At 32.8% G+C, this 16297-nt stretch overlaps 1 protein-coding gene across 1 annotated transcript; it reads right to left on the reverse strand.

Annotated features, from left to right (window-relative positions):
- Positions 1–9065: 9065 nt before the first annotated feature.
- Positions 9066–10345, reverse strand: LOC123011049 (procathepsin L-like). The gene is made up of 3 exons (XM_044408312.1): positions 10243–10345; positions 9838–10194; positions 9066–9654 (listed from the first exon to the last, which is right to left on the reverse strand). The coding sequence occupies exons 1-3, from the start codon at positions 10333–10335 to the stop codon at positions 9091–9093; spliced, it is 1014 nt and encodes a 337-aa protein (XP_044264247.1). The 5' UTR covers positions 10336–10345; the 3' UTR covers positions 9066–9090.
- Positions 10346–16297: the final 5952 nt, after the last annotated feature.

The following is a 16297-nucleotide window of genomic DNA, read 5'->3' on the forward strand; positions in this document are numbered from 1 at the left end:
ATATTTGTATTGACTATTATGAGATTTTTTTAAGAATGCATATAGTAATATAGTATAGTAATAATTTAACAAAAAAATCTCTTGACCACATTTTTGTTTAATGTTTGCTAACACAGATAGAATCAATTTTTTTATATTTATTTTTTGGTGAGTTTTTTTTACAATTTTTGTTATTATGTTGTTGCTATATCAACTCCACATTTCAAGGTAAGCAATCTCAGTACGACTCACTTTTGTTTATTTATTTTGCGTTTTGATCTTTGTGAAATAGAGAGATTAGATAGAATCTTCATTCACTTTTGCAAAATAATAGATAAATTGAATTGGATACAGAGAAAGTTGATTAAGATCTTATTTTCGTATATAGTCGTCACCAACAATATTTGAGACTCATTATAGAATAAGCCGCTTACCCCCAACGGTGGTTCATGGGGCTTGCGGTAGAGATGCCATAAACAAATTTGCATTTCTTAGGACAGGCACGTTTCAAAGGTTTGTAGGAAGAGATGGTCCGTAACAGAAATTTGTTTTTGGGCTTTCATAAAAAAAAATTAAATTAATTTTAATATTCAGTTATATTTTGAGATTGTTTCTTTACAAATCTGCATTATCACTTTAATATTAAATTAATATATTAATTCCCAAATGTTTGCCTGTAATAAATTAAAAGCCCACCACAAAAATTCCTGAATACGGCTCTTTTCTTCTTTCTTCTGGGTAGTACCACACGCAGTGAAAAATTATTACGGTCGACCACAAAGCTGCTTAACCCTCAATAAAGCTTTGCATACGTCAATCTCAAATATTCCTGGTGACGACTATACCTATGGGGAAATCTGAAGGGTGTCCGCGACCAACGATTCGAGTAAATATTGAAAACAAGATTACTCTCTTAATATACAACAGAATTTCAAGTATTATACATCAAAGTAGAGGTTTTTTAAATCTACTGGCCGATACGTTGAGATTAAAAAAAATGTAATACCTTTGAAAATAGAACAAAAATGCATAAGTGCTGAACTTGAAAACAACAATTTTACTCAGTCATTTTTCAAGTAATCCATTTTGGTTTTTGTAAGATAATTTAAAAGAATCTTCTATAGGCCGATGCGTTGGCATTTTTTTGTGTATTGTTATTGATGAAAAAGTCACGATATTTAACGGTAGACCTAAAGATTCGTTTTAGGGTTTTGGTTTTTATTACAAAATATTAATTCTTAACAAATTTTAAAAACAACATGTAATAAAACACTGTTATCTTTAAATTATTAATAAATATATTTTGCCCAAATATGACTCCTAGTTCATTGTTTTTACCATTAGAGGCGTTGCCAGTGCCGCTTCTGTCGAGGATCGAGGATCTGTACCAGCCCTTGTCCCAACCCAAGCAAAGGATGGATTACGGTCATCGTTATCTTGTAATTAGCATAATAATTTTCAGTTATTATTATTAGAGAACTAAAAGCAGAAACGTTTGACGTTCGAAAAAATGTGTGCCTTATAGGGATCTAAGATTATTTTTTATCTATGAGAGTTTTAATAAATAGCAACAATGATCAGACAAAATAATTAATTATACAACAAATTTACACCTATTATTAATTAAACAAATTTCGCCACCATAGCAACTAAAATGTCTTATCCGTCCGTAAAAACTGTATTTTGGGTATTGAGTACCTAAAATAACCATTTTTCATAATAAAAAATTTATTATTTTTAAACAAATGCTCGCCAGAAGTCTAAAACAAATAGCGGGACAAAGCGAAAAAAAAAATCATTGGACAGATCGTTTTTGTTTTTAATTTATTGTTGTTCTTCATAAAAAAATGATTCGGCCTATCACAATCTTTTAACTCTTTTAACTCCTGTTCATATTCAACCTGAATGATATTTCTTGTTCGCTTATGTAATTCTCCGATCATTTTCCAACTACTATAAATGAAAACTTCGTATTTCTCTACGGTCAGTAGTACCCATAGTCCCATACCCATAAATGTGGTGTCAATGGCAATAAATGGAAAAACAAGGACACTTTTAAACCAAAAAAACCTAGCTAAAAAAAATCCTAAATGTCCAAAGAATATGAATTTTATAGTGCGCGTTTTAAATTTGATAGTTAAATGTATGGACACGGAAGTTTGGACAATTTGACATTCGGTTGACATAAAATTAAAACTGACTTTATATGCAACTTTTTTAAAATTTTATAGTTTTTATGCTGACAGCTAAATAAAAACGTCACTAAATCAAAGTAATAATAAAAAATCTGGTGTGAACATCACACGACTTTCCTTATTCAACTTATTTGGAAAACATCCTAATAACGACAATAATTTAGTGTAACCTTTGCGTTAGTGCCACCTGCCGGATTACACGCGAGATCATAGTTGTCGCGGGTTGAGTCTGGGGTGCAGTTTTATTTTTTCCATCGGTACCCATTATTATTATTTTATCACATTTTACTATTTAATAAGGTATATTTTATGATTTTTGCTACTCGGATTTGCAACACTAAATTATTGTCGTAAGAATTCCAGATAAGTGGGATAAGGAAAGACGTATGATGTTCACACCAGATTTTTTTACGTTTCAGTAGGCTTTTTAATATATATTTTTTTAGAAAATTGATTTACCAAATTTTTTTCGAATGTAAATAATTGCTCCACTTCTCTACTCATTTTTTAGTAAGAAGACTTTTGATGTATAGAACACAACAAGCAAGAGTATAAGTGTCCTCAGTTTTAATACTTGGTACGGTACTTCAAAWTTTTCACTGGTTTAGGTATTTGAAAATGACTAATTTTTGTATTTATAACAAATCTGCATGATATTTTCATAAAATGATTATCAAATTGTGATATTTTCAAAAGCTGAGTAAAAGCTAATTTAATGAAATGTATATTTGAAAATAWATAATTATGCCATTTTTAAATGGCTCAAAAAGTGTTAAAAACATTAAGATTTTGCGTTTGACTTAAACGGTTTGATTATACTTCTTCTTTAGTCCTCTAAAAAGTTATCACAGCGAGTTTAGCGCACTTGACCTTTAAAGGTCCATTTTGCGAAGTGTTTTTCCTGTTATCCTAAAAAAAAACATCTCAAAACTGACTATAATGTTCACAAAGAATCTACTATATGGTTTTGAAATCAACTTAGTGCAAAAATCTTGTATGCAACACGACGCAAATAGAGGAGACTTTTTTCATTAAAAACTCGAACCTTTCATCGCCTTGTCTTTAATCTGAATTCGTCCTCCATTTTTACTTTCCTTATCCTATAATTTGACCTGAAATTTGACCTACCTATATTTTTACATTTCTGGACGAATTATAGCTAGACACCAAAAAAGTTGGTTTGGGCCATTGGGTCGTGTGTGTGTCTGTCTGTAAACAGCATATCTCGAGAACGATAAGAGCTAGAAACTTGAAATTTGGTATGTAAGTAGGAAGGGGACGCAGCACGAAACATTTGGTAAAAATCGGTCGCACCGTCGGCCGCAAACACAAAAAATCGGCCGTAAAGCGGCCGCAAAATTATACGGTTGAAGATATAATAAATTCATCGGGATAAAAATTATTTAGAATCGTGAAATATACCTTATTAAATGACAAAATGTAATAAAACAAAAATAATTATGGATACCCAACTAAAAAAAATTACTATGATCTATTTCGCGTATAATCCGGCAGGTGGCACTAACGCAAACGTTAGGTTTGTTGTAAAATGAGTGATGAGGAGGCTTCTACTTCTTGTACACCTGCTACACCTTCAACTTTCGACAAACAAGGTGTAATTTTGCACAGCCAAGCTCGTGAAATTGTGGCAAATGAAGAAAGAAGCTGAACATTTTGGGCGCTGGACTGAGGCCTTAATACCTATGAAACTTTTTAGAGAGAGAATTATGGCTGCTATAGGAATTAGTAGTAGTAGTTTTCAAATGATAGAAATGTTTCAAGGGACCCGCAAAATGATGACTCTTCAAAGGAGTCATCACCCAAAATCATCCCTTCCACGGTTATATCTCCCACGTAATCAGGGGGGCCGTGGACTCTTGAGTTTGCGGTGTCTGCACGACACAGTACAGCCTGTAAGATCATCAAGAGCTCGGATCCCCTTCTTCGCATGGTATGCGAACACGAAAGAGGGGAGGTGGGAGCATTTTTGTTTAGAGCAGCACGAAGGACAGCGGATGAACTCGGTCTTGTCTTCGATGAGGAACGAGTGTCTGAAAACTCTTTCACAGAGTGGGAGGATACTCGTTTCCAGGCCCACCGTAAGGGAAGCCGAGGTGCGCAGTTTATTGCGCAAGTACTGTGACATGCCCATGCATGGTGTCTTCTATAAAACCATAGAAGACCAGGGTTTGTCTCAGCCAAGGATGGTAGACGTAAAGAAGGATTGCTCAGACTCACCCTTTTATCGCGTCAAATACATGGGAGTTAATAGGAGCAAATGCCAAATAATGCAAATACAAGTGAATTATGACTTTAATTTGTTAAAATCGCTTTTGAATTTATAATGAAATTATTGTAGTTATAATTTAAGGTAATACAAAATAGAATTTTCTGTTTATTTGTGTCCAAAAATTGAGTACCTAAATCTGTTTTCTAACCGGGGTAATCAGACGCAATAATTCCAATAATTCATTGTTCTCCATTTTAATGATACATAAGACATTAGGAATAGGAATAAATTTTTTATATTGACGGGTATTCTTTTCTTTGAAATTTTTTGGTCACAAAGTCGTGAAAATATCAATAATATTCCTAGGTATACATACAAAATAGAAACGGGTTTTACCTACTTTTGACAATTTTATATGCAATCTAATGCAAAATCTAATAATGGATAATAGGTAAAAAAATGTAAAACAAAATAAACCATTTTTATAATAACTTAAAGAAGAAAGCAATGAACAAAACAACATTCAACACAATATAAATTTTATTTCTTCAAATAAAAACATTTGGTAGCTGCACTAAACTTGAATTTTGAAACCAGCGTAGGTACAATCAAAATTCAGTTAAATGATATCCCAAAAATTAAACAAAGATTAAATTAATAATATTTGCTTTCTCTATTTGTCCACATGACTTAGAGATTATAAGAATAATACAAAAGTAAAAAAAAATATTTTGTAATTCTAAAATTATTGAAAAATAAAGAGATCACATAAATTAAAAATCAATTAACAATTTTATAACACCCCACGTTTATAATTTTAATACAAACAATACAGAATTTCTGGGGGTTACAAGATCAAAAATATGCTTGGGAAATTATACTGAAACACATTGTATCTTGTGTAATGTTAGCGATGCAAGTTTATAAAATATGTATCTACTTATAATACATTCATTTCTGTTTTAAATCAGAATAGGCTATGGAAATTTGGCGACTGTAGCTGTATGACAATAAAATAGCTTACTCTAGTCTAAACAAAAAATGAATGCATTTTAATAATTTGTTCCTTAGATCACGTTGATAATCATTGTTTGTGAAATGGAGCAAATTGAGCTATGAATCGAGTTGAACTTATCAGCTCGTCTGCACCTGTTGGCCCATTCCTTTCTCATCGTTGATGAGACCATATTGTTGCCGATAGAATAAGAATAAAAAATGAGATTGTCACCCATTTGTTTTGGTTTTATTTGGCTGCTGTTACAACCATATACAGCATACCATCTACCAGGCATATAGTGACGATATATGCACTACCTATTTAAAATTATTGGAATTACTTTAAATATACTAAAATTTGCATTATTTCGTACTACAATTTTCTTTTGTACGATCTTAATATGCTCTAATATCATTAAAATACCAAAAAAACACGAAGCACAGCTGATGTAAATAAACAATGTGGGCCAGTTGTGACGTCACGCAATGTGGTGGGAATGATGAAAAACGGCTAACATTGCAGCATAGGGCCTGAGCAATCCTCTATGTCTACCATCCTTGTGTCTCAGCGGCTGACCTTTGCCTTCTTGAAGGCAAGTGGCTTAAAGTCGGAGACGGAGGGGTTTATCATAGCCTGCCAAGATGGTGTTTTTAACACGCTCGTATATCGCAGCCGCGTGATGGGTATGGACATTCCGGATATCCGGTGCATGGCATGTCGCACTGTACCAGAGACACTGATGCACATACTGTCGGCTTGTCCGAAGTATGCAGTGTCGTCCTATATCCATCCCCACAATGCGGCCTTGTGGCGGGTTATTGAGTTTTTAAAACTTTTTGAACCTACCTTTATTTTGGGCGAGCGGTGGCCCACCAAACATAGCGATTAAATTTCTTTGAACGTAGGACCTCAGCCAACCCGTGAGATCAATCAATTTCAGGAGAGTAAGGTGCAGTCAATTAAAAATGCATTTAATTATTAAATTAATGTATTTGGAATAAAATAAAAATGGTTAACACAATACAAAAAGGGTAAATAAATGTTAAGCGGAAACAATTGTCTAAAATAGGGGATATTCCTATTTAGACCTTATCAAAGTCATAATACAAAACTGAAACTATTTTCTAACAACAAAGGCATTAATGTTTTAAGTGACATTATTACATTTAAACGGAAATTGTACAAACTATGGACTTTAACGAAATTAGGAAAAACAACCAAAATGTATTTATTATTTAATTTAGAAAAACATTGTAATTGCTTATCTATGCATCGTATGACACCTCTGGTTTTCACATGTTAACTTAACACTCTGATAAGAAACAAACGTTAAATGAAAGTAATATCTTAAACCTAACTTGGGGTTTTTGAATTGTAACCAGAGACCAAATCTCTGTCGTCGACTCATGAAACTATCCATCTTTCAACACGGTTACTTTTCAAGTTCATCCCGGCCCAGACGCTTTAGTTTAGCAAAACATTACTTAAATAATTTAGAAATTTTGATAACGGCTTCGTTCGAAAATCCACAACAAAATCATAATATGGTACGGCATGGTAAGTCGGAGCAACGTGAACAGTCAAAGGAAAAATAAATCAAAACTTACAGCTCATGACTATGCAATAGAACAATCAGGCTGCTTTGGGCTGATAGCTTCTGGCCTCAGATGATGGCACAGGATGTTTTGACAGCTTCTTCTTCAATTGACACAACTAATCTGATTCGACTAGACGACTGATTTTTGACTGATCTCTTAGCGATATTCGCGCTTCCTTTTTATAGGGCGAATGACACGTCATCTCTTGCGATGGGTTCTTTCCAGTGCACAGGGCAAGGACAGTCTAGCGCGAATATTTAGTGAATCATAAGAATCATAAAACGCACTTAAGATTTTAAGTCTTCCGCGAAACTCTCGTCGCCTGCTCTAATTGTGTTTACGTTATAAATTCCGAGGAAGAGTCTGTGTTATTGACCGCAATTTAACTTCATAGGTTTGGTCTCTTTACAATATCAAAGACTTTAAGTCTTTAAAAAGAACATCAAGGGCTTTTTAGCCCGTCACAGCCTTACGAGTGGTCTACTACCACCTTAGACACTCGTACGGGGTAGACGAAACACCTGTGCTTCCCTATGATCCAGGAGACATTGAGTCGATAGTGGAGAATGAGAAGTGCCGAATTTATTGGAACTTTTCGTTCTCAACTACAGGACTCATTCAGGCCAACAAGCCTGACATTGTCCTCCTCGATCTTCTATCTAAGGAGATGTTTGTGATCGAATTCTCAGCTCCGGCTGAGCCAAACATCTCCGCTAAGAAGGAGGACAATCGGTTAAAATACCGAGATCTCCTTTAAGAGCTCCGAAGGCTGTATCCGGGCTATTCTGTCAAACTGGTCGTCTTGGTTATCGGATGTTTAGAGGGTGCAAGACCAACGCTGCTTTCGTCTTTGAAGATCATTGCCTCTGCTCAGGGCACACGATTTGTGGACCTAGGATTTGCTTACCATGCGGTCGTATGGAGCAGGTTCTAGGGTATGGATTAACCCGACTGGAATTACCCTTCAGTTGTCGGAGACTGGGGGCTCTGGTTCCAGTCAAATTTAAACGAGAAAAAAAAATAATGAAGCGGCTTTTTTGAATTGTGCGTAGAAGTAAATACAACTCGGGAGGAAGTCTAGCAACTGCTATTCATACTTAACCCCCTAAACAAAACAAAAAGAAAAATGAAAAATTGCATTACAGTTTAACTAAAATTAAGAAAAACTACTTAAGTAGAAATAACAGGAATTAAAACAATAAGAAAATAACAAAAAGCAAAAGTAAACAACTAAAAGTTCAAAAAATGTATTTTTATTTTATTTATATATTTTATTTTTATATGCTTTTTTCTCTTGCCTTATTGCAATTACAGTAAAATTGCGTAATTGTTTATAAGGTCCAATCATTGGTATTATTAGTTTTTTTATGCTTAGTTAATACAGTATTGCGCTCATTCATCATTATTTTTATCACAGATGTAAGCCAAGGTGCATGTGGTTTTGAAACAAATGAAGTACTAAAAGGAGCATGAAGATCGAATATTTGAAGTACATTATGGCACAGAAATTCAATTTTGTCATCAATGTTATTCAAGTAGAGTAATGAATCCCAAGGCACATTATTTTTTTTTTATTAAAATTTTTGAAATTTCTATAAGAAATTAAGAAATAAGAAATACTAAGTGGTGTTCAGAAATAAGATCAGCATTAATAACGCCAGAATTGATAACGAGCTCTGGATTGCTACAAAAAATTAAATCAAACTGAGTAATGCGAGTTGGTTCCTTGATTAATTGATCAAAGTCATAGTTATCCAGACATTTCTCCAGCGAATTATCATTAAAACTATTAACATTGAAGTCACCTAGAATAAAAATGTTCTGATATTGTGGTGTTATAAAGGATAGTACGTCCTCAAAATAATCAATAAATGTGCATGTTTCTTTGTAGAATTTTTTGGGGATTCAAAAATTTTTTTAGGCGGATGCTGAGTAATAGAAAGTCTCATTCCTTTATTTTATTTTTTTTTTATTTAGGAGAAATATTTTATATTTTTCTCAAAAAGTTATCATATTAAAATTCAAATTCAAGCAAATGTTTTTTCATTTTTTTTAAATTATTTAACATTGTACCACCTTATTTTATAAACTTTAACGCAAGACTGGGTAGCTTGCTTTGCTGGCAATACCACAGTGGTTATTACGATTACGAGCAATTTTGAAATATCCATGGTCGCCCCAACTACCGCCCCACGAATTTTTCACCAACCAGTAATCTTTCCCATTCTCATTACCATATCCGACGATGAGTACAGCATGGGTGAATTTATTGGTAGCGCAGTTAGGATTGTAATAAACTCCACCGCTGTAAGAACTGAAATCTCCTTCAGCATCGAAAGCAACACTAATTGGACCTTTACTCGAGACCATGTCGGCCAACATATTCTCATTCGGGCCGGTGAGATAAGCATAACCTTTAAGTTTAGCGGCGACTTTGTTGGACATGAAGTGACATTTTTCATTGACGCCGTGGTAAGGATAAGAAGCTTCAGAGTCGATTCCTCCGGTTTTGGCCACATACATGAAGGCGTCAGTCATCCAGCCTCCCGAACAGCCTTTGGCGGCGGTGTCGCAGTCCACGAGTTGTTGCTCACTGACGGAGATGCCGGTGTTGGCGCCTTTAGCGATCTTGACTTGCGATTCGATAGCGCCAGTCTGTAAAATAAATTCAAATCAAATGTTCCAACAATAATTACATACATGTTTTACAATTAGAAAAATAAATTAAAATTACTTTTTCCAACACACTTCATTTGCTTAAACACAAAAGTTTTCACGGTTTTTCTTTCAATTGCGCTGAAAGGCTAATATGTAAGACAAAAGAAAGAATTAACTCACACTGGAGAAAGCCCAGCAGGATCCACAACCCCCTTGGTTTTTCACACCCGTGACCATTCCTTTATCCCTCCAGTTGAAACTAGCTGGGAATTGGACACTGTCATTCAAACCGAGATCAGCTCGAGATTTGATTTCAATGAGAGGTTTAGGCATTACTGCAGGTTCGATCAGACCGTGGGTGTATGGTCTCATTTCTTCGGGAGTCATGTCGGCGAACATATTAATACCCATGGTGTAGGTTTCCAAGCCTTTATTGAATCTTTCATTGTGTTCTTCAATGCGTTCTAGTTTTTTCTGGAAAATCTGTTTGCGGAAAGCTTCTTCCTTGACGTTGACGTAAGATCTTTCATGGGTTTTCTATAAAGCAAACATGTAAAGGTTTGAAAAAAACTGCTTGGTACTTACTTTGAAGTTTTCCCATTTTTCTTCAACAAATTCTTTGGAAAATGAAGCGGAGGTGCCATAAATGGCAAGAGCCAGAATTATGAATACTTTCATCTTGGTTGCTGTTTTTTCACTTTGGTCGTAAAGACTACGACTTTTATATTGTTAAAATTAATCAGAGTGGGGTTTGTGCGTTGATTTGATATTGATAAATTTTCAAGAGTTGCATTACATTTTTTTAGATAAGATCTAGTGGTTGATATTATTTCCACATTAACACTTTTGCTATTAATAAACTATATTGTTTTCTAAACAATTACAACATACAAAAATAAATTTGTTGTGCTACAATTCAAAATGGAACAGGAAATGTCGTAACACTATCTGTACCACAGTAGGTACTATTTTTAATTTAAAACAAGTAGAAAATGTATTTGTATTGACTATCATGACATTTTTTTAACAAGACATATAGTAATATACTCGTAGTATAGTAATAATTAAAAAAATCTCTTGACCACATTTTTGTTTAATGTTTGCTAACACAGATATAATCATTTTTTTATATATATTTTTTTTGGTGAGTTTTTTTTTACAATTTTTGTTCTTATGTTGTTGCTATATCAACTCCACATTTCAAGGTAACCAATCTCAGTTCGTCTCACTTTTGTTTATTTATTTTGCGTTTTGATCTTTGTGAAATAGAAAGGCGAGACACTTTGAGAAGATTAGATAGAGCCTTTATTCCGTTTTGCAAAATAATAGATAAATTGAATTAGATACAGAGAAAGCTGATTAAGATCTTATTTTCGTATACCTATGGGGAAATGGAGAAAAAATTTGTTTTTTCATTCACAATTCTTAAAAATGTCATGATAACATCGTCACTCAAAAACAAATTACTATTGAAAATTGCCTGTTATGAAAATAATAAATTTTATACAATAAGTGAATTAAACCATTGTTTATTTGTGAGAAGAATGTTTAATACCACGAACGCGTTTAGCGCGAGCTTCAGAAGCTATAAATAAAGTGGTGCCAGTAAAATCTAAACAATTATACGACAAAGAGTATGGGAATTTTTGTGACTGGAGGAAGCGGAAGAATGCAAAGGGAGTAGACGAGAGAATAATTCTGGCTTATTATTTCTGAACGATCTAAAACAATCAACAATCATTCAGAAGGAATCGACCTCAAATTCGAAAGCATGTACAGGGTGCTGCATTTTGGATGTCCGAATAGGGAATCTCCGAAACTAAGAGGTTTAGCCAAAAACGAGTAATACATTCTGGGGCTCATTTTTTCAGAAAATAATATTGGTTAAAACCGCATCCCGCTATCGTCTTTTGTTTTCGACTTATAAACAAAAATTGAGATTTTAGCGAAATTTAAAAAAATTCATATTTTCGTTATTATAGAAGACACAGATTTGAAATAAAGACATTATACAGGCACTTTTTTACGTAGAATTTAATAATGTAGTTAACAATTTTTTTCAGTTGTTTGTTTAGCCGTAATAAAATAAACTTGTATTTTTTTAAATGGGAATCATAGATGGCTATGTCATTTTTAAAAAGCTTGTTTTTTTCTTATCTAAAAAATATCTATTTGTAACAAATTATTATAATACATTTTTAGCGAAAAATTATCTTTGATTTTTGTTCGCAGTTGGATATGAAAAAATGTTGCATCTTCAACTAAAAGAATTTAAACTATATTATATTCAACCAGTGTCACTAATGAAAGAGTTTTCTAAGTACTAAGTGATGAAAAAGATGCAAAATAAATTGTAAATCAACTTATTGGCGACTAATAACATTTCTTTATTTTGAAACAAACTAACATTACCATTGCAACTTCTAGTGATACACAGAGTGTTGTAAAAAAGCCGCTTTAATTCTTTAATAAAATATATTTTATATGACACAAAAATGAGAAAATGGCTATTCAAATACTCAAATTCCGTCTATGTGGAACGTTATCCAACCTCCATTAGATCATCAAAAAAATGTTTTTTGTAACTGTGTTGACTGTTGACACATTTATTTTTCCTATTTTTTGATTTTTTAAAAATATGTAATAATTTTGTTCTGAGGCGCTCGGATATTTGTTCAATGCTTCTACCGTATCGTATTTTTTAAATCTTTATAGTTTTATCTATTTTTTTCATCTATTTTACAGTTCACAAAACTCTTATTGATTGTTTTTACACATTTGGAGTGAAATAGTTTTTCCATGGCCAACTATTTAGTTAGTATTTAGTATAGTTATAAAAAAATATTTTGTTACAAATATATGTTTTTTAGATCAGAAAAAAATAAGCTTTTCAATATTGCCATAGCCGTCTAAGATTTCCATTTAAAAAAATATAAGTTTATCTTATTACGGCTAAACTAATAACTGAAAAAAATTGTTAACTACATTATTAAATTCCTCGTAATAAAGTGCCTGTATAATGTCTTTATTTCAAATCCGTATCTTCTATAATAACGAAGATATGAATTTTTTTAGATTTTGCCAAAATGTCAACTTTTGTCTGTAAGTCGAAAACAAAAGACGATAGCGGGATGCGGTTTTAACCAATATTATTTTCTCAAAAAATGAGCCCCAGAATGTATAATTCGTTTTTGGCTAAACCTCTTAGTTTCGGAAATTCCCTATTCGGACAACCAAAATGCAGCACCCTGTACATACCTCGCTCGAACCCAACTGCAGATACAGTGGAAAAAAAACTTATAAGAGATAAAAGTTTTAAAAATTATTATTAATCCGATTCGCTGGCATTTTTACATTTTTCAATATTTTGAAGATAGGTATATTTTGCGTATTACTTATTTACATTATTTGATAAGGGCTGAATTTTTAAAAAATTAAAGAACAAAAAAAAATACATTTAATTCGATGAAAATTTAATAACTATCTTTTTTGCAAAAAGGAAAAATTAAGCCCCTGCATATAACACATATCTTTTATTTAAAAAAAATTAAGCCAAAATTCCAGTTATTTTCCGAGATATTTTAGATCGAGTTTACATTGAACAAAAAACACGATTAGCCCATCACACCAAACTTTTATTTAAAACACAACGTGTTTCAACCACAAAGTGGTCATCCTCAGGAGAGAATAAAACTTTATTATAAAGTTTTATTCTCACCTGAGGATGACCACATCGTTTCCATACCAAGAAGATTCAAGAAGAAGAAGAACGAGTTACATTGTAATTCCCATAAGAAGAATACGGGTGGAATCCCCTTAATGAGAGGTTTCTATAATTTTGAATGGATATGAAGACCGTGGATCTAAGGGAACATTTATTTTTGACACATAGTCATATACAGGATGTTCGGTCCAAGTCGCCCCGGCCGATAACACCTAAACTTACTTTTTTTTTCAAAAACTAAATTTTTAAATAACACTATTCATTCCTCGCTTTCTTAGTAAATGCATCAAATTTTTTTGGAACATCCGGTGTAGCCGGAAATGCTACCAAATTTAGTTTTTCAAATGGAACGTTAAAACCATAATGTATGAAAAATACGGTAAACCACTATTTATTACATTTTACTTTACATAATACACATGCAAAACAATTTAAAATTTTGAATTCTATTGCAAATTTTGCAACGTAGGCGGATTTTACTTGTCAAGGTATTCATGCAAAATGCAATATGCTTGTGTTTTTTAAGTGCAATAAAAATAGAGCGGAAGCTGAAAGACAGTATAGAGAAAAATACTCAAATAGAGTTCACCCAAATCATTGGATATTTAGTCGAATTGAAAAACAACTGAGACGAATAGATTCGCTTCTTAAAAATAAAAAAACCTGTGGTTCTTTGTAAAGAACAAGAAAATAGAGATCTAAATGATCTGTTATCAGTTGAAGAAAATCCAAGAGTTTCCATAAGAGAACTCGCTCATCAACTGACAAATTAGATTTGCCAAACCAACAATTCAACTGTATCCAAGCTATCCAATCAGGCTACGCGACCAATTTCCTTATGAAATTCTAAGATTTAAGATGTTTTTTGATTGCACTGTGTTACGCAAAGTGTAATAAATAGTGGTTTACAGTATTTTTGATGTCAATTATAATTGTTTGGAGGAAAAAAAACATAAGTGTTCCATTTGAAAAACTAAATTTGGTAACGTTTCCGGCAACACCGGATGTGCTAAACAATTTGATACATTTATTAAGAAAGCTAAGAATGAATATTATTACTTAAATATTTACTTTTTGAAAAAAAGAAGTAAGTTTAGGTGTTATCAGCCGGGACGACTTGGACCGAACATCCCTGTATATATATTTTATACATTTCCATTTTTTACGTTTCATTAGGCTTTTTAATATGTTTTTCTACTCCCATCTAAAACACGGATTATCGTATATGTTTCCCTGACGCTAAGTGACCTTTTATACACATCTTGACAATCCGTGACTTATATACGTAATAGTCACGTTGCTAATAGCAACTGTCATATTAGTCACGGGCTGAAGTTAACTTTCTGTAAATCTAATAATTTTTCGAGTGTGAATCTGGCTGCACGAAACGAAAATCTTGGGGAAAACGCGTTGTGGCGCGAGCAGAAAATATTTGGTCGACTGTAATTTAAATTTTGCCAGCAAGAATAGTACATTACATGCGAGGTGGTAAATATGGCATTACCCCGAGTGCTTATGTATACGATCGAGAGGCGCCAGCCTCGAGATCGGATAAAGTACAAGGGGTAATGCCATTACCACCGAGGTCTGTATGCTATTTTGTTCACAATCACTAATCACATTATTTTCAGTAAAAAATTTGGGTAAAATAGAATTCTAACAAAGTTAAGGTTCAAACGTGGTAGGCTATCCAAATGACGTTTGATTTTTGACATTTCAGAAATGTCAAAGAAAATATTGAAATAATGTGTAAATCTGATTTAAAGTCGTCGAAATGGAGCAATGTACTCCCCCAGAATTGTGGACAGTCTACTTAATGTTGCGGATGACGCTTAACCTAAAAAACAATATTGACATAAGCAAATATGCCAAATTGTGTGCGTTCCTGAAGGGTAAATTTGTTGGTTATAAATCTAAAAAGTCGAAAACAGTAAAGTAAAGAATTTTTATCGTCTGCTCCTGCTAAGGAATACCTATTTACAAAGGTAAACTATAATACCAAATTAAGTTAAAATTAAGTACAAATATTAATTTTTTTATTTTTTTATTTAAGTAAATTTTTTTGTGGTGATCGTAGAAAAAGTATAGTACATAACACGTGCATAAACTTCTCTAGAAAGTGGCGTTTATAACACTAGTTACATAATATACTATTTTTTTTAGAAAATTGATTTACCAATCTTTTTCGAATGGCTCCACTTCTCTACTCATTTTTTAGTAAGAAGACTTTTGATGTATAGAACACAACAAGCAAGAGTATAAGTGTCCTCAGTTTTAATACTTGGTACGGTACTTCAAAATTTTCACTGGTTTAGGTATTTGAAAATGACTAATTTTTGTATTTATAACAAATCTGCATGATATTTTCATAAAATGATTATCAAATTGTGATATTTTCAAAAGCTGAGTAAAAGCTAATTTAATGAAATGTATATTTGAAAATATATAATTATGCCATTTTTAAATGGCTCAAAAAGTGTTAAAAACATTAAGATTTTGCGTTTGACTTAAACGGTTTGATTATACTTCTTCTTTAGTCCTCTAAAAAGTTATCACAGCGAGTTTAGCGCACTTGACCTTTAAAGGTCCATTTTGCGAAGTGTTTTTCCTGTTACCCTAAAAAACCATCTCAAAACTGACTATAATGTTCACAAAGAATCTACTATATGGTTTTGAAATCAACTTAGTGCAAAAATCTTGTATGCAACACGACGCAAATGGAGGAGACTTTTCTCATTAAAAACTCGGACCTTTCATCGCCTTGTCTTTAATCTGAATTCGTCCTCCATTTTTACTTTCCTTATCCTATAATTTGACCTGAAATTTGACCTACCTATATTTTTACATTTCTGGACGAATTATAGCTAGACACCAAAAAAGTTGGTTTGGGCCATTGGGTCGTGTGTGTGTCTGTCT

This window comes from Tribolium madens, unplaced genomic scaffold (genome assembly GCF_015345945.1).
Source record: "Tribolium madens isolate multiple individuals breed KSU strain unplaced genomic scaffold, Tmad_KSU_1.1 Scaffold_91;HRSCAF=231;Tcas5.2_LG7, whole genome shotgun sequence".
NCBI lineage: Eukaryota > Metazoa > Arthropoda > Insecta > Coleoptera > Tenebrionidae > Tribolium > Tribolium madens.